This window comes from Buteo buteo, chromosome 2 (assembly GCF_964188355.1).
Source record: "Buteo buteo chromosome 2, bButBut1.hap1.1, whole genome shotgun sequence".
Lineage (NCBI taxonomy): Eukaryota > Metazoa > Chordata > Aves > Accipitriformes > Accipitridae > Buteo > Buteo buteo.
The window spans coordinates 28,268,485-28,291,422 of record NC_134172.1 but is presented as its reverse complement, the minus strand read 5'-3'; the positions used below and the strand labels follow the sequence as shown (position 1 = coordinate 28,291,422).

General features: G+C 40.5%; 1 protein-coding gene across 4 annotated transcripts in view; it reads right to left on the bottom strand.

Moving 5' to 3' along the window:
• Window positions 1–22,938, bottom strand: part of DYNC1I1 (dynein cytoplasmic 1 intermediate chain 1) — a 200,011-nt gene that overhangs the window by 2,880 nt on the left and 174,193 nt on the right. For all 4 annotated transcript variants that reach the window (XM_075049642.1, XM_075049666.1, XM_075049659.1 and 1 more), the window contains one exon: window positions 16,576–16,701. In XM_075049642.1, coding sequence (XP_074905743.1) covers window positions 16,576–16,701 — 126 coding nt within the window. The remainder of the gene's footprint in view (window positions 1–16,575; window positions 16,702–22,938) is intronic.

The following is a 22,938-nucleotide window of genomic DNA, read 5'->3' as shown; positions in this document are numbered from 1 at the left end:
GTAAATCATTTGAGACAACTGTCTCTCACACTTACATGCACAGATGTGGATCTGTTATGGTCTTTATTTGAAAGACAGCTCTGTTCTTTCAAAAACCTTCAGCAGAAGGAAATGTTAACACCAGAATGGAGGTCAGTGCACCAACACACAAGTACCGACAGCACAGGTTTGGTCACAGCCACACGCCTATAAAAGCTACTGTATAGTAAGTTAAGGGACAGTGCAGAGAACCTTCTATCATAGATGCAACCATACCCAGCTGTATGGCAATTTCCCTGTTACTATTGCTTGTGTCCTAAAAGATTTTATTTCTTGTGATGTGTATGGCACTATCACTTATCAAACTCCTGAATGAATGAAAATGTAAAATGAGTCTCACTTATTTCAAGTAGTAAAAACATTAAAGTGGAACAATATCCTAGGCAAAGGACTTACTGAATTTAATAAAGCCTCATTTCTCCTTGTCTTTTAAAGTCCTAAACAGCATTACATTGTATTAAATGGCTGAAGAAAACAATATGTCACTCTAAAGAAAAAAAAGAAATATATTTATGACATTGAGATCATTTAATTTCCTTTACTCCACAGCGTGGCCATAGACAAATAAAATCAAGTCCAGCCTATTAGAACAACCTGGTATCTCAAACTTGAGGAGTCTTTCCACAAATGTATGCATTACATGCATTACTGTTAGCTGACAGTGTTAGCAAGACCTGGGCCATTTTTAATGACTCGGTTCACAAAACAATTAATGATTGAAGTGAACACCTTTAGCACAGAGATGAAAATACTCAATGCTCACACACAATCTAATTACTTAGAACTTTGTCTAATTTTACCTTATTTAATCTCACACACTGCATCATGCTTTCAATGAGGGGCCAATCCTGCTAGTAGACTGTTAGTAGAATAAACCTCTCTAATATAAATTCCTCAGGGATGCAGAGGGAAACCTTGGCAATAATGAAGTCAAAGGAAAAAATTACTTTTACTCTTCTACCCCTCCTTCTTTCTGTGAAGGCCCTAATACTGAACCACAACAGTTATACAGAAAAAGACCACAAATAAAAACAAAAGCATCCACAAACTCCAATTCAAATTCTTGTCTGAATTAATGCTCCCCTTCCAGTCATTTTCCAGTCAAGTTCCTTCAGCCAGGCACACTGACACTCACAGGTGTTAGAGGCCTGGGTCTATCTGTGGAATCTTCCTTGCAGCTTCTTCACACAAGTTTTTTTCTGTAAATACCAGAGCAGGGGCGGAAGAAACGAGGAGATACTTCATAGAGGAAGGGCAAAGGTTTTGAGCTAACTGGGTGTTCCTCACTCGTTTGGCATTTTTGCCATTTTTCTGTCCACTTCCAGTTACTACAAAGCAGCATGTGTTGAGTCTCAGCAGTCGTGATGTCAACACAGGGTAGAAATGTTCACCAAAGCATAATAACTTAATGTAGTAACTTATATTAACATTTGGGGCAGAAGGTTATTTGAATGACTAAGGTATGGAGCAGAACAAGAAAATAAATGCTATTAATTGTTCTCCTTTGATCCCTTTACAATGGAAGGTAAGCGCTACCAGCACCTAATTAATTGACTGAATTACTCACACTGCTTTAACTTAAATACCATGGTACATTTAGGTTGTGTGAGATGATAGTAATTCTAATGAGGAAAACCAGTATTATCAAAGCAAGGTGGTGACTTTAGCCAAACTTTGTCTGTTAAGCTGTTGGAGAGGGGTACTTTTGTCTTTTGTCTGGCTTTTAAAATACTGAAAGAGTTCAGGCTGCAAGACTACTGACCTGCAAGTGTGACTACAAGTTTACACATCCAAATAAACCTGCTTCTGCTTGTGAAGTTACATGTGCTCAGCTGGTTACAGGAGTGAGAATTTAGTATAGGAAAACATCTTCTCAAGATGTTAGGATGGTGACCCATTTTTAATTGGATGAAGATATTTAACTCAGGACAATTGGGGTCTCTTATTTCTAAAAAAAAAAAAGAAAAAAGTTTTCTTTATGTCACTATCAACTTTTTAGATCTCCTCCCCCAATTCATTTTCATAAAATATTCTTCCAAAAGCACTCAACATCTATGCGTATCTGTGCTTCCTACATGATCAATAATGTATAACAAGTAACAAAGACATGTAACATACTAAATACTAGACACATTTAAGATTTTATCATTTAAACTAGTTCACAAACTGTTTTTCTTGCTGATATTAAAAAACTGATTTACATGATGCAAACTCTCAGATTTAGTTTTTCTACCACCTCCATTACTTTATTTTTAGATAAGCAGATTTTGGATTAGAAAAGAGGACTCTCCAGCACACTCCTCCTGGCTGAACGGTGCAGCTCAAATAACATGGCTGGAAAAGGAAAGCCTCCCTGGGCAGCACCTCCCAGCCTGCAGTCTTCAGACCCCCATGCAAAGTGAGCTCCGTTGAGCCCCCAGATTGAGACTGGCTGTATGCTGCACATGAGGGCTGATATGCAGCAGCCACAGTTAATATTAAGCACCAGAGAGAAAGACTGGTAATTTCAGCAAGCCCAGGGGCGGCCTCCAGAGAGTAACACTAAATAGATTTCTGCCTATTCCTGCGAGGCGTTACAGTTATCAGTTTATCTTACTATAGAGAAATAACATTATACCTATGCGAATCTTTCCCAGCCTGTGTTTACCCAGTCCACCATATGTACATATACCAAGAGAAGGCAACTCTTGACTGGACAGAACACAATACAAAGGGCCTAGAAAGTAAGATGATGGGATGCAACAGCAAAAGGATTGTAAATTAGGAGCTGAGATCACCCCGTCCTCTTGTTCTTCTCCTTCCCATCTGCTAGAGGTGACTGTTTCCTGGCCAGCTAGAAGCCCCTTGTCTCTAATATCATTCTCACCCTCTTCTGTTTTGGGTGATAATGTGTTGAGCTGTTCTTTCAAGACTGGAGAGGATCTAAACAACATCTAGATTTGGAAAGAAGGGATTTGTCTAGCTAGGCCACATAGGTCAACCACAGTAGGACCCCCCAGCTCATTTTTCAGAGTTCAGACTTTGAAGCAACAAGGCTTGTAAAGTTTAAAGGTAAGATTGTTCCAACTTGAGCCTATTCTCTACTGTAGGTAAAGGATAAAATGATCAGACCCAAGGGAAGTGACCACCAGGATCTTCCTGACAAGCGCCTGGCTTGGCCTTGCCAATGTGTCACAATACTATGGGATTTATGCACTGAACAACAAAATGGTATCTTACAGTGCCACCACAGAGCCCTTGGATTTTTGAACCTTCTGAAGCTTCTCTGTGTTTCCTGGGTGATCACTCTAGCCAAGCACTTCACTTACCTGTTAGCTTTCCAGCCCTGAAGCACAAACACGTGCCCCCCTCGACGCTAGTACTGACCAAGGAGATGGTTTATGTGCATCTAGTAAGAGTAACAGACCCATCTCACCCCGAGGCTCGCCAGCCAGCTAGTCACAGGTAGCAGCATGGATGTGAGTTTCACCAGGAACAGCTCCCTCCATCTTCTTGTCAAGGCAGAGATTTCCTGCGTGTGTAGAGCTTCCAATCCATACACCAGAGATCTTACAAACTATATTTCCCATATTTTCCCAGAAACTGTGCTATTGGCAACTTCACTGAACACTACTATTCTTAACACTGTTAAGACGGAACTCAGGAAAAGGAGATGCTCTGACCAGACAACTCTCGATGCTGCCATTTGTCTCAGCTAGTGCTGGGCTCCCCAAGCAAGCAGAAAAGCAACAGAAAACCAGTGCCTGAAGACAGAAATCAACATAAATACCTTTCATTTTCAGATCATTTAACACCTTCTAGTAACATTTGCTCTTTTAAGTTAGGTCTATTTAAAAAAAAAAAAAAAGAAAAAGTAATGATTTTGAGACCAAAAAAAAGCTTTGAATGTGCTTTTTAAAGGAATCTATCCAGAAGGTTGAAATAAGATATTACAACATATTTCAAGATTTTTCTGTAGTCCCCTCCTATCCATCTTTTTTATGGCTGAGAGTGTTTCAGCTCAATTTGTCCAAATCTCTGTATAGCTTCAGTTTCCCTGAAAAACCACTTTCCAGCAAATGAATTATTCATTGAGGATATTTCACTTTATTCCTGGCTCCTCGCCTTCCCTGGAGCCTGTAAATCTTTGGGATGGGAGCGGACAAACTCTTCCTGCCTTCATCCCTTCATGCTCCTGTCCAGCACAGCTCTCTGAGGGCTGGGGACTCTCCTGAGAAGGAGACAAAATGCAATTTCAGCAGCGGCAGCCTCCACTTCGGAGAAACCAGTGTCCCATAGGCTCAAAGGGAGCACAATCATCCGTGTTCAGCCTATTGCGTCTTCTTTTTAATGACTCTACATCGTGGGTCAATCTATCTGTCACTGAGACACTGGTTCATAACATGCAGCGCTGATCACTGGTGAAAGTATCGTGCAATCCCAGTCACCAGGTTAAGGATCACATTTTTTTCATCTTCACCTAGAGTTCAGACACCTCAAAAGCAAAAATAGCCGTGTGAAGAACTTCCTCAGTATTGTCTCTGACTGAGGGGTTGTTCTGAACAGGCAAATTTTTCCAACCAGAACCGTCTATGGTCGTTTCTAACAGACACGTCCCGTGGACACAGGTGTAAAAGGAGAATCTGAAAGTGAACCGTTACACCACGACTTGGAACGATCTGCCAAAGTATGTGGTCTGCAGCCGGCCCGCGCAACTGCATTGCCACACACTGTTTTCAATTAGACGTTTGCAGACGAGCCTGCATGGTGGTCCAAGATACACTCTAAGGGTGACAGCGGTTCCCGAGTTAAAAAATCTGTGACCCATTCAAACACATTTCGTAGAAGTACAATGCTTTCTTGTTTTTGTATATAGAAAAACTTGTTCTGATCTAAGTTGATGGGTTTCTATAGCTGGTCACCATGTTCCTAGAGATCAGAAACTTTCTGATTAACACGCAACTTTTATTAGTTGCATTTGGGTTTGTTGTTGTTTAGAGGCAAAGGCTGATCTTATTTTAGACAATCCTGTTTACTTCTCTCCACTTCAACACAACCTTATTTGCAAAAAAAATCTCATATCCAGCAGCGAAAATAAAAACTATATGAAAATTAATGTTCCTCTAATCTCCAAAATACTCTGTTGCTATTATAACTTTTGAGAAGGACAAGTTAAACACTCTTTGAAGAGACAGCTAATTAGAAGATATTCAGATTAATTTGAGTTTGTGGAAAACACCAAGTCTGGTAAACTAACTTTAACAATTAAAATCTCAGACTTCACGCTAAGTTATTTGTGTATGTATGTGGTTTATCACCATTTTTATATTCTTTCAATTTAATAGCATCATCAAATAAACGTCGCTTCAGGTGAATATCATTTTAGCTATTTTCTCTAAGCAAAATTTTTGTCAACCTACATTGTCCATATCACCCTCTAAAATTAAGTGCTGTATTGAAAAGAAATCTGCTGCAAATACTTTGTGCAATGGATTAAGATCTGAATGCAGTTATGACATTGTAGGTAAAAATATTTTTAATGATGATAAAATATAACTACTTCAGCTTGATGTTTTCTAAAAAGTAGAACAGACAATCGGTCTAATAACACTTGCAGAATGAGGATCGTAATACTTAAAAATGAAAACCAAGAATTATAGTTCCACTTTAAGCAACTGACCCTATCTTCCAGAGTTCAACAGATGTTTTATCACTATCACTGAGGTGAAAACAGATATGTAAATATTAAATATCTTGATATGCACACAGAGAGCAGGCAAGCATGCACCTATTCTGGCCCTGGTCTTGCCCCCCAGAATCAATTACAGACCGCCTTTGATATTTTTCTCAACCTATATGGATTTTTTTTTTCCTGAAAAAGCCTATATTTTTCCAGGCAACACCCTATGCCACACACATGGATGGAAACAAAGTGGGAGGTAATATGTAACGAAATGGCCACCAAAGTAACCAAGAGCACCCTTTTCACATAACTATGGTACCACTGTATTTAACTCTTGGGAGAGCCAAGCATCATTGTTAACAATGGATGAAACCACTAGCAGGAACTCAAACCCCACATACTGCATGCAGATGATTTTAATGAGATACAGTGTTTAGACCACAAAGGATACACTCCAGAGTAGCTCTATATATATTTGTTTACTTAATTGAAGGGGTGGAATACCATAGGCAGCCTAAATACTGCATTTATTCTATGCACAGCAGTCAGTCCAGTGCCACAGACAGAGTATACGCCACCCTTCTACGAAGTTAATTACTTAGCCCTCATCTAGATTAATGTCTGTTGTGATTTATTTCTTTGCAATTCACCAGCAGGGTCTGATTTAACTAGTGCTGCCATAGTAAAAAGAAGACAAAATATTAGCTTATACAACAAAAAAAAAGAGCTTAATCTCAAACAGAAACTGAATCCATTTTCAGCAAACTTTTGACTTTTTCTCCTAAGGAGAACAGTAGCTGCTGAATTGTTACACTTGATGGTAAGTTATGTTTTGAATACCAAGCAAACAATGGTGTTATTTTAATAATTTATACACAATATGCAAAGATACACTGTATAAAGGACCTACATAAGAACTCAAGCATTTGAATACCTATTTATTCATTCTGCATTATGATACTGTCTTTAATCTTTAAAAAAAAAAAAAGGCAAAAAAAAAAAGCAAGAAACAATAAAACCTGTGCTGGAAGTAAACACCAATTACGGAAAACTTCAACCTGAAGGATTAAAACTTGATAGGGTATATGGAAAAGAAAAGAAGGAAGTGGAAAGTATCTTTATATTGTAGACAACGCTACAGTTCCACCTATAGTATCAGAATTGGCTCAGGTTCTCCTGAATTAACCAGAATGATGTCCAAGCTATCAAACAGATTATGCTTCCCTCAATTAATGTATCAAAATGCTGCACTTGATATTGACTACAGAGGATAAAATATTAAGTAATCCCCAGTCATCTTGAAAGACATGACTGAAAAGTGAAATTTAGATTACTTTTGTTTCCTTAGATCACCTCTTATTTTTAAAACAGAAACATTAAGCTATAAGCTTATAGCCTGTCCTTAAGCACACTAGAGTGCTTTCACCAGTCACATTGTGTAGAGGGTCCTCTCCTATGGATCTCCTCAAGTGATACTTTCAGTGGCAGAGACTATAGGCCTGTTTAAGTTCTTGGAAACAAGAGAGATTTAATATAATTAATCAGCTACGGGAGCAGAAAGAGCATCTGCCATGCTTCAGAGAAGCTAACAATTTTGCTTCAAAAGAGGTGGTGCCCTAAGCATCAAGGTTCTTGCAGTTCCTACCTTGCCACCACTTCTGTAATGCCATCAATTTACAGGTTGATTAAGAAGAAGTGAGGCATGCTGCCCACCATTTGTCTCCCATGGGGATCTCAGTCCTGCTTTGATTGCCATTTCTCAAAGTTATTGAAAACTCCTGTGATTTTTTGCATGAGTTTCAGGATATTTAATGCTTGGAGCTAAGGGATCAAGAGAATTCCTCTACCAAATTATGTTATCAGTTCTCATCATTGCACTAGAAAGCCTAAAAATACCAAATCAATCAGAATTAGAAGGTAAGGAGCCTTCAACCTATTGTTCTTGCCAATATCTACATTTTTTTTTTTATTGACTACTACATTGATTGGAAGAACTGTCCCATCATTTTTACTTGAAATACTAGAGGTTCACCCTGTGGGGTAGCTGCACTGGCAAAGGTGCCTCCCTGAAGTTCAGCTGAGTGAAGGACTATTGCCTCAGGGAAGAAATAAATCACAGTGTCTTCAGCTCAGCTTGCTTCCTTTCCAAACCAAGTCAGCCATGTCCACGCCATGAAATCTGGCAGAACAGGAACTGTAAAGGACTTTTGCCACAGCTTTCTGGCTTCCAGTTGGCAAATGGACTCACCAAAAGCAGCTTATGAACTGCTCAAAGATTTTGGTTTGCAGGATAGTTGCTGCCTTCCCTGAGATTTTGCACACGTTCCATTATCTGCCAAAGCTCATCCATGAAATAGCAAGGGGTTTTGTTTTGTTGGGTTTTTTGTTTGTTTGTTTCCATTTCAGACATAGACTTTTTCCATCACTCTAGGCATTGGAGGATACATTTCACATTTAAGTTAAACACTGAACATGGAATTTTAGCCACCAAATAGGATGTATTAAGACCCAGAGTTAGCCTCAGTTGATATTTTAGGTTTAAACATTACTTTCCAAGTCACAAATTAAATATTTTTTCATGTTCAAAATACAGACCATTTTGCAAACCATAAAAAAAGATTTGCAAATTGCTGCACACAAACTGAGCTTAAACTGAATTTTGCATTTTATACTTTTTCCCCTTCCATACTCTGTTACTTAAAGCTATAAACGTTTTTCAGTAACACTTCTTTTTATATCAGAAAGGTGGTAAAAACCTTCAGAGAAAATATCACCCAACAGACTAGCTAGATGTTTAAAATACATACTCTGTGACACTATTAACATGCATTGACTTCAGCTCTGTCCCCCACCGAGTGTCCCAGGATGCAGGGTCAGGATGAGGCAGACCAGCTAAAGCACTTGCTCAGCTTCCACTGCCTCACCTACAACTACCATGGGAAGCCTGGACCCGGATTATCTTTTCCAATAAGCTTCTTGAAAGGTTTGCAGGAGAAGCAGTAACTGAGGAGCTAGCAGTGAAGCCACCGGTAGTGCCATTGCGCTAAACATATAGTGGATGGACTGGTATGTCCAATCTGGAGCCTGCCTTTCTCCTTTGTCTCCTGCCCTTTACAGCGTTTCTCAGCTCAGCAGGAAAATACCGGCAGGAAGATTGTCACATACAGCTCTCCCTTCTCCCTCTCCTGCAGGCTTTACTGTGCAGAAAGGGAATGATCTCTTACAGCTTCTCTTCTGCCACTCTCATCACTTCGTTATCTGAGTCCCTTCTAATAGTGCATTAAGCTACATGATTAACTCCTGTCACATGTGGCTTGTTCTCTCTGATCCTCTCTGCAGGGGTATGATCTGGGCCTTTGCAAGGGAAAAGGAAACATACGTTGGCTTTAAAACCAGTGTGCAAATGAATAAAAAGGACTGGAGCCAGATTTTTGTTGGTTGGTTGACTAGTTTTCTTAAGCTTTTTATTTCATATGATGAGGAGTTCAGGAATTCTTATAAAAGATATTTGTATCATATTGGAAACTCATGTCTTTTTACCCCATGAAATTCTCTGGAGAGCTAGTAAGCTATCTCTGGAGAACTACCGAAATATTTCACCATATGCAACTGGAAGGTAAGGATAAAGAATCATCTGAATTTTTAGGATGACAATTTAAGCCCCCTCAGCCCTCCTTTCTGTCTGTTTTCACTAATGCCCATTTAATTCCACTGTCTAATCAACAAATGAGAGAAAGCGTATCTTTGTTAAAAATCTGGTACTTCCTCCTTTAGTTTTAACAAGTAATATTCTGGTAGTAAAATGAAAGTGGAATTTCATGTTCATTTATATATATAGCAAAACAGAAGAAACTCTGTTGTTACCAAGAACAAGCGTACATCACAGCATACGGAGGAGAGTGACCCTATATGCCAGGTGCGACCCACTGCTGTATCAAACACAACCACATCACAAAATCCTGTTGACAGGCTCCACTTCAAGACGCTGTTTGTCCCACTGTCCCTATCCACTCTGGAACTTCAGCTTTCTGATAGTTAAAAATATTCTTCTAATTTTTTACTCGACTACATGACCAGCTTGCAGCCACATGCACTGGTGGCAGTGTGTCCTCACCTTCACTAGTTCTCCCTCTCTGGCCCCAAGCACTACTATCTCTGTAAGTACACGAATCATCTACATTGCCACCAGGCTCAGACTTCCTTGGCTAGTCACACCAAGTTCTTCAGCCTGTTTCTACAGGCTACTCTCCTCTCCCAGTAGCCCAGATCCACATCTCTCCCTGATAAGTTTCAAGCATTCTTTTTAAAAATACACATTTTTAAACAAGAGGGGAAATGATTTTGAAGTAATCCTTTAAATCACATCGTTTTTATGAAGCTGCTTTGTAAGTGAGAAGGCCACGATGAAGGTGACTGAGAGGGGCAGAGAAGCAGTGATGCCGCGTGATGTGCAAGAGGTGGCAGGGAAAGGGAAGTGCAAGGCCCTAGACTGGCACTGGAGATAAATAGCTCCAACCCTCAGCAACCAGCCTTGGGTAAGTCAGATTAGTTAGATCATGGCTCAGCTTTCCCTCTTGAAAAGCACTTCCCCAATAAAGGCTGCTATTCGTAATGCAAGCCTCCATTCCAGCTTGTGTAAGTACCAAAACACGGCTGAAAGAACAAGGTAATTCATATCCTTTTCCATTTCTTATCAGACTAGTATGACCGACAAGCACACAGCCATGCACATAGGGGTACTCACGGGCATAAATGTATGCATTTCTATGTCTGGATGTAGCCAAGCCTCGTTTTAAACTGTAGAAGTATATAAATGCTTGGTTTTAACTTATCAATGTAACAACATTGTTTTTCTACAGGAGAATAAACCAGTGCTTACATAAAGACCTCAAAGCATTCACAGTAACCTAAAGTAATGAATATTGTAATGAGAAACACAAGTATTTAGGGTGATAATGACTGGACTTTGCTCTACTTAGATCGGCTCACCCCCTATGGAGGCTACCAAAGCTTAAAGATTTTATCACCCTAGTAATCAGCAATGGGTAATGGCCTTCATAAAACACAGTAATTAAATTGACTGATTTCAAACTAGTGCATTTTTTTCATTAGGGAGTTCTTATTTAACCTACTTCAAAAATCCCTTTGTGAATACTGGCTATATCAGTCAAAATTCAAATGACAACGAGGGATGAAGAGCTTTTTCTGTTCAATATTTCAGATATTATTCAAGTAAAAAGCTGGAGTTCCTAGTATGCTGTCATTCTCTCTTTTTTTTTTTTTTTTTTGTCATTTCTAAGAGCTTCCAGTTTTAAAAGTCTCTCAAGACTGAACATTATAAAACTGGGGGCAGAGGGGAAGCAAATCAAAACCTTAGCTCTTTACATTTTCCAACAACTCTTAAGAGATTCTGCTTTGTTAAAACATGCTCTTAAAATTCTCCGAGGCCAGTATTCCAACCTCCCTAGCAAAAATATCAATGGTGAAACTCAGGCACTGCCTCACAATCCATTTAATTATCCTTTATGCCTGGATTGTGCGTGTTGTTGTAACTACTGTATCTTACTTGATCTGTGAATACTTTGAATAAAACTTGGTTGTAAGCACAACCCCTTATTATTGCTCAAATTTGCCTTTACAATATGTGTGTAAGCCATTTATCTGTGTTCCAAGAATACTTGTAACTCAACACAGATTTTAAAATAAAATATTTTATGGCAAGTCTCAACTCTGGTTTTGCGGCAAAAACATTTCCTAACTCAATATATGCTCTACGAGAGCTTTATGATGGCAAAAGTAAACCTACTGGAAAATCTACCTGGATAACTACATGACACAAAACCTAGTTTCGTATTTCTCTCTCTGGGCTACAGCAGTTTTTAACTGCCTGAAAGAGATGTTGGCTATGTTTTCCATATGAAATCTATAGTGAAACACAGGGATCTCAAGGTAGGAGTACAAAGTACCAACCCTTCCCCACTCTACCCAGAAAAATAAGTGACTCTAGCCATGCTGAAATGTGAGAGTTGGTCACAAATATGCATTTCTCTCTGTCTAAAGCCCTAAGAATCTCAGAGCAGCTGTTAAAGGCTGCTGAAATCAAAAGACATTATTTTATAGGCACCAGTGGGATATTCCTTACTGTACCACTTCATCCACATATTTCAGGCAGTTGCCAGCTCCTCCCTCACTGGTCATGTACTTGAAAATGAGATATGGGATTAACACCCATCATGGACCAAATGGGGAAGTACACAAACAACCTAACGCAGCAGCCCTAAAAGGGCTTAAGGAGATATTAACTCTGAAACCTACCAAAGTCACATAAACAGCAATATGATTCTGATTTCACTGCAAGGAAATGAAGACAGAGGTAATAACTGTGTAATGAATCTCAGGTAACTGCTTTCTTTGGCAGAGCCAGCTTTCCTGGATGGTCTAGGGAAAGACCTTTTCTCACTTTTCTCCCGTTCCACCTGTCATACTAGTCACCCTTTAGAAGCATGACTAGAATCAACCGTCTGGAAGACTGCCAAACGGATGCAACAGTTTGTCCTGTAACTAGTTTAACAAAATAATGTACAGTAATAAGCTCCTTGTGATTACAGTTTCAAACTCTCCAATCCTGTGCTGCAAACTTACTTTATATTTTATTAAAATCAAATAATAAATAATTGATTTACAGTTTCTATCTATTTATTCACAGTGCAAGCAGAATATGACCTGGAAGAGATTAATGGGAAAAAAAAAAAAAAAAAAAGACATAATGGAAGGTGGATAAGAAGCTGCTTCTTTCACAACCAAAGGTGCAAAGAGCATTCTCAATAAGCCAGGTAAGCAAGAAACGTGGTTGTTAGAGAATATTTATGACAGCGGCAACTGCGTAACATCACTGAAGCATGCACAATGGGAGCAAGCTTTCTAGAAAATATAACTACAAAAGAGACATGCAGTTAGATCTAACTATCAATCACCTGGACCTGTGAATAAATCTACAGTCAGTGGTCCATGTTCTGTTAAAATCAACTTGTAGCATACAGAAAACTTGCTGCCCAGTAAATAAACCGTGAGACCACAAAAGCTAAAATATGTTATACATACTATCACGATAATAATATCTCAACTACTAGACCAGCAGAGGTTTGAATATTTAGTTCTTACAGAGAGTAAAGTATATTTAGAATGACTGGTTATATTCTCTGGTTAAGTTATATAGGTTTAAGATCCCATCACACTGAAACAATCAGATTTTTGTGTGTGCGTTTGGGTTTTTATTTCATTTTATAATTCACATTGTTTAAATCAGTGGTTACTGATCCACAAGAGCACATCTATATGGACTATTTAAGTCTCCTCTCCCCTGGAAGTGTGTGTATAACTCCTATTAATGCTAATGGGCATAAAGCACACGCATTGAGGAGAAAATAGACCCCTCACTGTGAAAATAAACGTGTTCAGTTATTTTCAGACACAATGCCGAAATCAAACAACTAAAAGTACATACTCTAAGGAGATAACATTATATAGCCTAACTGAAAATGTCACCATTATTTTTAACTCCCTGGTCATGGACTGTGCCACGTCCTTCATGTTTCTGCCATTTCTTATGTCATAAAGAATATGACTAGATAACATATCAAAAAGGGCCAAATCCTAAATACTTACACAAGTGAAACAGCCCTGATCTCATACTCCTTGCCTCCACAAAGGATGCAAGGTTAGTCCTCGTGTCTTACATTTTCACTTAGGCCCTATAATGTTTTCTCCTTACACCATACGGGTTAATAGCAGCAGTAAACTTTACTGTTCTCTAGAATAGTTCCTTAAAACTGTGATGAATCTACCAAAGTAAAAATTCCTATCACTTCATTTTTTCCTTAATGATTTGATACCCTGACATTTTCTGCTCTGATCAAAATTCATGGAGTCAATTCCATCTGTTCAAACAGGTAAGAAAAATTGCTTATATAGTAATGTGAAATTCAAAGACACTGTGCTTTATTATAATACAAATATAATCCCAATTTTTCTGATAGAACCAATGTTTTATGAATTTACAGCTGATCTAATGTGATCCTCACAGTCATGAGAAAAGAAAGGTTTTAAAAAGGGTACAGTATAATTGGAGCATTAATATTTTTGGTGAGTGTATTTAGGGTCTTGTAAAGTGGCCTGCTGACTTTCTAATGCGAGTAATCACACCCATCTTCCCAAATCAGAGACATGCACCTTCAAATAAGTAGATGCTACTGAGTTATCAGTCAGGCGGGGATGAGTTCTTCCAGTGATGAGGCCTTTTCAAAAGTTGATGCTGTAGGAGATGGGTAGAGTGCTATTGCTGAAAGGTCAACTGTCACAGCTTAGGTGTCAGGCTTTGCAATACTGCTGGGTAAAATATGAAAGCTGGGTGCTCCCAGCAGCTATACAGTCCAGCTCCCAGCCCCTTGCCCCCAGCTACGTGCTCATTCATCTACTCTCACACTGAGTCAGTTCATGGAGAAAAATACCCCAAAGAAAACAAAAAAACCCAACCAAACAAAAAAAAATAATCAATACTTCTCTGCTGATCTATCTCCCTTCCCACAATGTGGGTGGTGACAAGCACTGCTACCAGCACAAAAACTGGGCAGTGAGTGATATGGCTAGGGCTCGCTGGCTGGCAGTGGGAGAAGGACAGCCCATTTTAAACCGTCAGACCAGCCCCATCATGTCCCAGAATCAAACCCATACAAAAAGGACAGTCGAAAGAGGACTCCAGCTGAGCCATGGAACTGGCCAGTGTTTGCACACTTAAGTAAAGAGAGAGCCTTAAAGGCTGCCGTATTTCTGCCAGACACTTCCAAAAGTGCACGTGCATGCTGTGAATTCGCCGTGTGTCATGCCTGAGGACAGCTAAGCACGGAATAACTCATCAGCGAGCTCTTTATGGACTGGCACAGAGGGTTAATGACTGAAGAAGCTGTTATACACTGTACAAACCCTTGGTGCCAGGCTCTTGACCTGCAAAGTCTTTCTGTATCTCACTTAAGGCTTTATAGTGGGAAGAGTTGTGCTGGAGAATATATGAGCACCCTTCTTTTTTAAACCAGAAAAAGCCACTAACAACACAGCAGTCCTAGTAGTATCTAAAGCTGTTGCAGCCCAGACCACCTCTCCTAAATTTGGTACAGGAATTACTGCAGAGACTGGTACTGCCAAAATGAACCAGGCAACAAATTAATGAGCTCCTTCATTCATTACGGAAGAGGAGGAGGGGTGGCAATGGCCCATGACCTGTCAGCAGCCATGTGGATGGACATCCATCTGTTTGCGTAAGTGTGTATGGAGCTGAGCTGGAGATGCTGGGGCTCTGCACAGGCAGGGCATGCAACATCCGTGAAGCAGAACACTTTATGTAACACTGATCTGGACTCACACAAATAAATACTGTTGAATGACAGTCTTTTCTTTTTCAAGTAATAGAGGCCTGTCTTTCTTTTTGATCTGAGTGTATCACTGTGACTCATTTTGCAGGTTGAAGTCTGATTATAAAGAGGAAAGGCCAAAAACTCAAATATTACTTCTTCTGCATAGAACACTACATCTATTTTCTCCTGGGTGAGCTTGCAGCGATAAGCAATCCTATGAATGATTATTTCGTGTATAATATGCAAAAAGAGACATTTCTACAGCCCATCTAGACTCCCAGACAAGATCAGACTGCGCTGTCATCAAAGACATTGCCATAGCCTATCGTTTCACTTGGAAGACAGAAAAACCACCTTTTCGGAAAAGTCATGCAAAAATGAAAACTAAATAAAAACAGCCTGACCTGTCAGTGTCATAGTGGAAATCTGAGCACAGTAACCTGAGACAATTTAGAAATTATGCTAACAATATGGCAAGAAGTTTCAGCAAACATTTGTGAGGAAAGGCAACTCCTGCACAAGTGAATGCAATCCAAAAACATGAGTCATGCACAAGCAATTTTGCTATGGGCCATAAAATCACTTTATGAGAGTTACAGATAATTCTGTATGTATTCTATAATGTTTCCCTACTGTGTAGAGATGGATATCTCAGTATCCTATCACAGATAATGATGGAAAACAAATTCTCTACATAAAAGCTGATTGCTCAGAGATTCACCCTTAACTGTTCCAAGGGATTGTAATGCTGACAGAACACTTTACACTGTATTCATCAACAAAGCGGTAGATTCCATCAGTGCCAAACACACTGCAGTTTATATGTTTTTTATAAGATGTAGCAGGGTGAATTGAGAGCAGCCTTAGACACAGAATACACATTCTACTATTTCTCAGCACCTACATACTCTTTATCACACATACATCTACAGTCCTCCACAACGACACCTCTCATTTCCTCCTGTTTGTACTTTTGCACATATTCAGACATATTCAGCATTATTCAGTATTAAAAGAACAGATGTATTCTGTACATGTCATGCTGAGAAAAATCTACAGCATTAAGCCAGTCATGAAATAAGGGATACTGGAGTATAAAAGGTTAACCCTTCAGGACCAACTTCAGAACACCACAGCTTCTTTCTGAACCTCTATTTTCCTCTTCATGTTCCTTTGTAACTTTTTCCAACTGTACCCATAGGCCCATTAAAAAAAAGTTTTAAAAACACTGAAAACTTTCAAAAAACTTCTCTCATGAGCCTTTAACCAGTTAACTCTTTTGCAAGGTAGCTTTACAACAAACACACTGTTGGCAACCCAAAATCCACAGGGACTCCACTGAAAGAAAAGTGGCTTATTCTTTGGAGGTGTCTTACTTATGTGTTATGATACATGACCTTTTATCAAACTTGGATGTGGCATTCTCCAGGAGCCAAGCTTTAAAAAACCAAAACCCAATAATAATACCTCTCCAACATCATAGATCCATATACGGCCTTCTGAATCACCAACTGCTACCTCCTTCCCAGCCTGGGCCCAGCGGACACGGTTGAGGGCAGAAGCTCCTTCTATGGTGACACTGGCTGTGGGAACCTGTCGAAACAATAGGAACAGAAAGGACAATAAAATCACACTGCTGGTGAACCTGGGAGTCAATTTTGAACATGTCCTGCTTAGCTGGATGAGTCACAAGTCCCTTGGCATTGCTGAAAATAACATACAACCCTCGTCGAGGGGGAAGAAAAAGGGTTCATTGTTTCTTCAATCACATGTGCTAAAAAGAGGAAAGAGTAAGAGATTGCTTGGAATGAGCAGGGAAGACTTTTCCACAGTAAAGGACAGTAAATGAAACAGTTTTTTCCCCTTAACCTCGGAGACATGTGAAACCACATCTGCTTCTTTCTCAAAAGTCACTGACTTATGACCAAGAACCAACTGAGGGTAGGACTTGGCTTCAGTCCTGCCCTGGCTTCTGGCCTCTGACTCGGGCCCAGATAACCTGGCAGTTGGCAGACACATCCCTGTATTCATGCTGACACATCCTTTAAATCCATACTCACCTCTGCAGCTAGATGCAGAGGTCAAAACTTAGGTACTACGTCAGAAAAGTCCTGAGCTAATCACTTCAGAGCAAGGACATGGCAGAAGTGAGAACAGCTGAGCTGACATTTAGGAACTCCTACAATATGTTCCCACAATTCTCTTTTACGTCCCCAGGAGACTTCTTCTGCTTTAAATATACCTGGATGCTGTCTAATTTCCAATCCTCCTCCCTGCCCCAAGTCAACCAACTTAACAGGTGATCCACAAGAATACATAAAGATTCTGGTTAATGCGTGGGACGAATAAAGCAATGAACATGATCTTAGGAGAAGTATTTGCAATCTACGCTGGAATGAGGGCATCAAAAGATGCTGCAGGAGGAAGGAACTGTGTGGGTGTTTGTCCCAGATAGGTAGATCACTTAGTTGATTTAGGTCACCTCATAAGACAAATGACAGTAACCTACAGGTCTGCTAATGCTCCACTCAGCTGCCTTTAATAGGAGAACCTGTCTGAGCAAGGAGCCTGGAGCTTGGCGTGATGGTCTTCCAAACAAGGCTTTTTAGCTTTAAAGCTTTTTAGGTCAGGACAAATAGGATAGGAGAGCTGCAAAAGCAGCTCCTCCACCAGATCCATCTGTGAGAACAGGTCTTGGTCACATGGTGAGATGGGGACAAGGGGGTGTCCTGGGATCTACAAATGGACATGAAATTGGAGAGCAGCCCAGGCAAGAAGAGGTAGTTGGACAGGAACCAGAGCCCAGGCTATCTCTGGAGGAGTGACAGGTACTCCTTCTGTCCTCCTTGTTGGCACAATGCAGCAGAAGCAGGGAGAAAGCAGCTTGAAGGTGGTATGAAAGCCTGGTCTGAACACTGACAAACTGACAAGATTAACAAAAACATATTTTGCTGACTTCCATCTTGGTTCTCTGGCTGTAGCTTTATATTGTAGTTGTGAGATAGGTCCAAAGATCCAGGAGAATAATGTTAAAACAACCATCGTATAGCTCCCATGCCAACCTCCTTCTCCTCAGCTCTGACGCCTTCACTGTGTCACACAAGATGAGTGACGGTAGGAAGCTGAACCTTTGCAGACTTCCCGAGACTCTCGTTATGGCCGCAGCACATGCGCGGCCACGCCAGCAGCAGGACAAGAACTGGGAAGCAGGGCTGCTCGCCCTGCCCCTCTCCCCCTGGAGACTCCCCACTCCTCCTCCTCCTCCTCCTCCTCCTCCTCACCGACCCAGACACAAGGCCGCAAAACCAAAGCGGCAGCTCAAGCACAACGAGCCTGCCCAGCTAAAGCGTCACCTCAACAAAGGGCTTCATGGTAGTGTCCTGAGGCCCATGTGTGAAACGCAAGAGGATTTTGTTTGCAGAATGATGTAGAAATAATGCTGGATAGCAATCAGAAAGCAGACACCATCCTCCCCTCCCTCCCGAAGAAGTCATTCAAATGCAAATAAGCTACTGGACTCATCTCCCCATTGTGCAAGGCCTAGGTCCTGTCCAAGGCAGTATTACCCAAAAAGCTGGCACGCTCCAGCTCCTCGTCCCAACTGTTACTGCTTAGTGGGTGAGAGTCAGTGGCCTAAATCTGACGTGGGGTCATTGATCCATGATAAAATCACAGTAGAAAACAAGCAAGTTTTAGTCCTGTGATCACTGATTTATAAAAAAAAAAAAAAAAGCTATTTTAATTCCAGCCAAAATTAATTTCAAAACATTTGGAAATGGGTTTCTTCAAACAACTAAATGCCACATTTTAGAGGACTAATCCACTAACCAGCTATGTTCTCAGAAAACTGTAGATCAAAGATATTTGTATCATATACAAATATACGCAGAGTATATTTAAGGCACTGAATTTTCACAAAATCTTTCAGAAGGCTGAAATACATAACTCTAGAGCTTTTTTTTTTGTTAATACAGCATTCTTTCAGTGTTCCACATAAAAATAAGCAGCATGCATGCCACAGACACAAGACACAGCCCATGCTTTTTTCCAAAACCCGATGGTTTTGTAAAATCCTGTTACTATTCCACAAAGCTATCTAACAAAATAAAAAAGCAATAATGAAACAGTCTTTAAAAATCTAAATAAAAAGCCTTTTCTCCAGTGATACAGAGAGAAATATAGTCAAACCACAGCATCTTAAAATAGATTTGTCTCCCTCAGTAGTGATAGGTTAAATTACATATGCCTATTTTAGATTTCAAAGATAAGAGTTTATTTTATAATGGTAGCATTATGTTTTTAAAATCACATTTGAAATACTTCACAAATTCTCTGAAGTTGGTGCTTGTCAGATTTTTAACAATTTTGAAATGAGATTTTAACAGGTAACAGATTAAGAAAGATAGAGTCAGAAAAACCTACATGGTAAGAAAATACCTTTTATTTTTTTAGTGTTATTGCTTACGTAGTGTCAAAACCTACTTGCAAATACATCATCTGTTTCTAGAAATAGACACCATCTTCACACTTTCAAAGCTAAGGTATGGCACGCAAAAAAAAAAACCCAAAAACATTTGAATGGGATGTAACACAGCAGAAATAAGCAATTTTGTAAGTCAGGTTAGTATCAGTTCATAGATAAATAAGACTCACCAGTAAGCTAGAGACCTTCTCCAATCTTGATCAAAAAAGAAATGTTACAGACACAAGTAAGAAATTGGCATGTGGTATGCTGAAACTATCTGCAAACCTCACTATACTGATCCATAAAAATTATATTCAGTTTGCAAAAGAGTGAAGGAGTGAGTAAGGATTTTTTGCTTAAGTTTTTTTTAATATTCTTTTATCAAATGTAAAATAAAATGTGATGACTTCCGCTGCTACTACAAGAACAATTTCTGGTATCCACAGATCAACCTGAAGCACGCAAACACCCTTGTTACTTTACACTGAGATTTTGAGAACAATTAGCTTGATTAAATCTGTGGTACAGTCAAATTATTTTAGTTATTGTGATCAGAAAGCATCTAGCTCTCAGGAGAAATGTTTTTAATAAATATGAGTAACACTAGTAGAAACTGTGTTACAGTTCAAAAATTTGAAGGTAGCATATTGTAACTAAAACCAGGTATTTTCTTAATTGGTTTATAATAATACCTAAATAATAATGTGGCTTATTTCCCAAATTAAACAAAACCAGGTCTCATTACAACAATAATACCTATTTCCTACACAGAGATTTTTATCAATAGCTAGCAGTTAAACACATTAATATACCTGTCATTTTCTACTGTCTTCACAAATACTTTGACATCACATATCTGACATCTAAAAGTAATAATGATCTAAAAATATGCGTTTCAAGATTTCTTATTACAAAGGCAAAAGTGCCGACAAGGACTTTTTCTTAGCAAACAGCGGTGCAGACTTAAATGGCATAATCAATCACAGAAATCTTGAAAATTATAAACTAATTATGACCTACCAGATAGAGAGTAAAACCAAACAACAATCACTTTCAGTTACGATATTTAAAAGAACTGCTTACAGTTCTCTCCTTCAGTGCTACTTTTGCTGCTTCTCCCGCATAACAAAACCTCACACTATTCAGAATCTGCCAGTTTATCATTTATAGAGATTTTCAAAATTTGTTTCATCAGTGCTCAGTAAGGAAACCAAATGGTATTTCTGCCTCCAGAGACCCAAATTCGATTCTCATAAAAATACAAAGCTCAGATACCACGGAAATAATTCCAGTCTGATCCTTACATGAGAGCTGATTTTGACCTCTCAGAATGGAAATCATTTGTGAAATCAGGGGTGGCCTTGCGTGCAGAAGAAAAGCAGGATCGAGCTTGAAATTATTTTTTTTTCCTGATGTTCCTATGTGTTTATATGTAAACACACTGAAAATATATCAGCAGTTTTCTACGTACAGCCTTATTATTGATGGGAATGGGATCAAGCAGTCCATACTAATTTTTTGGAAATAAATTATGGTCTCATTGAGATAAATGGCAAAACATCAGTTGATTTCAAGCAGAGCAGGATTTCAGCCCTGGTATTTGGGGGGAAAGGGTTATTTTTTTTTTTCTTCTTCTTCTTAAAATGCTGGGTTTTATGCTCTGTGTTTAAGCCTGCATTAATGAGAACACCTGAAGGATATGTCCCTCCCTTCCCAAAATAAATTCTGAGGAGACTCCTCCTGTATATCCTCCAGCTGTATGTGCTCTAATTAAAAAGGCTGCGCTGCTTCCTGCTCAGAGCACTTCAAAAGGCCTCACTGCTCCCCTTGACAATGCAGCGCCCGGTGCTGGTTCCTCTTACCTGTCCATGCTTATTTATGGCAAGCACTACTCACTGGAAGCCATAAACTGTGCCCGTATTTTAGTCTGTCTGAAATGTATAGCATGTTTACGTGAAAGGTGTATTAATGATCAAACTAATCTTAAGGAAAAAAAAATTGTAAAAAAATAGGGTGTACGGGGGGGCAAAATACTGCCGCTTGCTCTTCAGTCTTCTCTTTTTTGGAAATAAAAAGAAACTGTCAGTTAATACGTGGCCTTTTTTTTCTTTTTACAGTCTGTTTGTTCTTAATTTTACAGAGTATTAAGTAAAAATATGCAAGACTTCAGTTGTGGAAAAATATTTTGATTCTGATTGCTGGCCATCTAAGACTGACCTCAAGTGACATAACAGGTTTTCTCAAAACCATTTTGGGGGGAAACTCAAATCCAGGAAAAATAGTATCTATACAAGTCTGCAGCATTTTTAAAAATCTGAAATAATAGGTGGAAAAAGTGGTGTTTGGCACGTTTAGAAAATGACTTTTTTTTAAAAGTACAGTATTTACCATTCCCAAATTTTGCAAAAAGCTCTCTGACTAATCCTTGTCAGCGAAATTCAAAGGTGCGATGTCTCCTCCCCAGCGGTCCCCGCAATTTAGTTAACAGCGATGGAAAGAAAACTTATTTTTTATTTGCATTTGTGCCTTTGAGTGCTGCAGCAAATCTTGAAGAGGAAAAAGGTGAGGGTGTAAGATCACAAATAACACGTGAGAGAGAAGCCCCGCGCTTAAAAAATTCAAGCGGAGCAGCTAGCGACTCAGAAGGGCGGGAGGCAAGGGAAGACGCAGGGCCACACTGGGTTTCTGACACGCTGGAGCCACCGGTACGGGCCTTGCGAGTTACCGTCTCCAGAGGATTTGGCGCAGAGGACGAACACGAAGCGCCGTGAGGTCTCCCGCCCAGAGACGAAGCGCCCCCTGAGCGCGGGCGGCCGGCGAGGGGCTGCCCGGCGCCTGGGCCCCCGCCGCAGGCGGGAGGGCTGGCAGGCCTGTGGCCGTCGCGGCCGGCCTCGAGGTGTGACCACCCGAGGAGCGCGGGGAGGCATCGAAAGCGGGGCGTTTGAAGCGCCTGTGCCAGAAACGGGGCGGGGGGGGGCAAACCAGAAAACTACAGAACGGGCGCGGTTTAGAAGCGCACCTTAAAATAACAAGCGAGGGGAAGGAGGCTCCTTCCCGAGTCGGCACCGCGGCTATTTATTCGTGTTGGCTTTCTGCCGGGGGTGCCGGGGCCGGCCCTCCCCACCCCTGACAGGTACCCGGGAGCAGCAGCCGCGCCGCGGGGGAAGGCGGGAGGGAAGGCGGGCGGGGGAGGGGGGCGGTCAGGCGCCCCCGGCAGCGGGACCTGCCCTCCCTCCCTCCCCTCCCCGCCGCGCCCCGGGGCGCGGGCGGCGGCCGACGCCGGGCTCTCCGCGCCCTGAGGGAGCCCGGCGCCCCCGCAGACCTCCGGCGGGAGGGGGTGCTCGGCAGCGCCGCGCCGCCGGCCC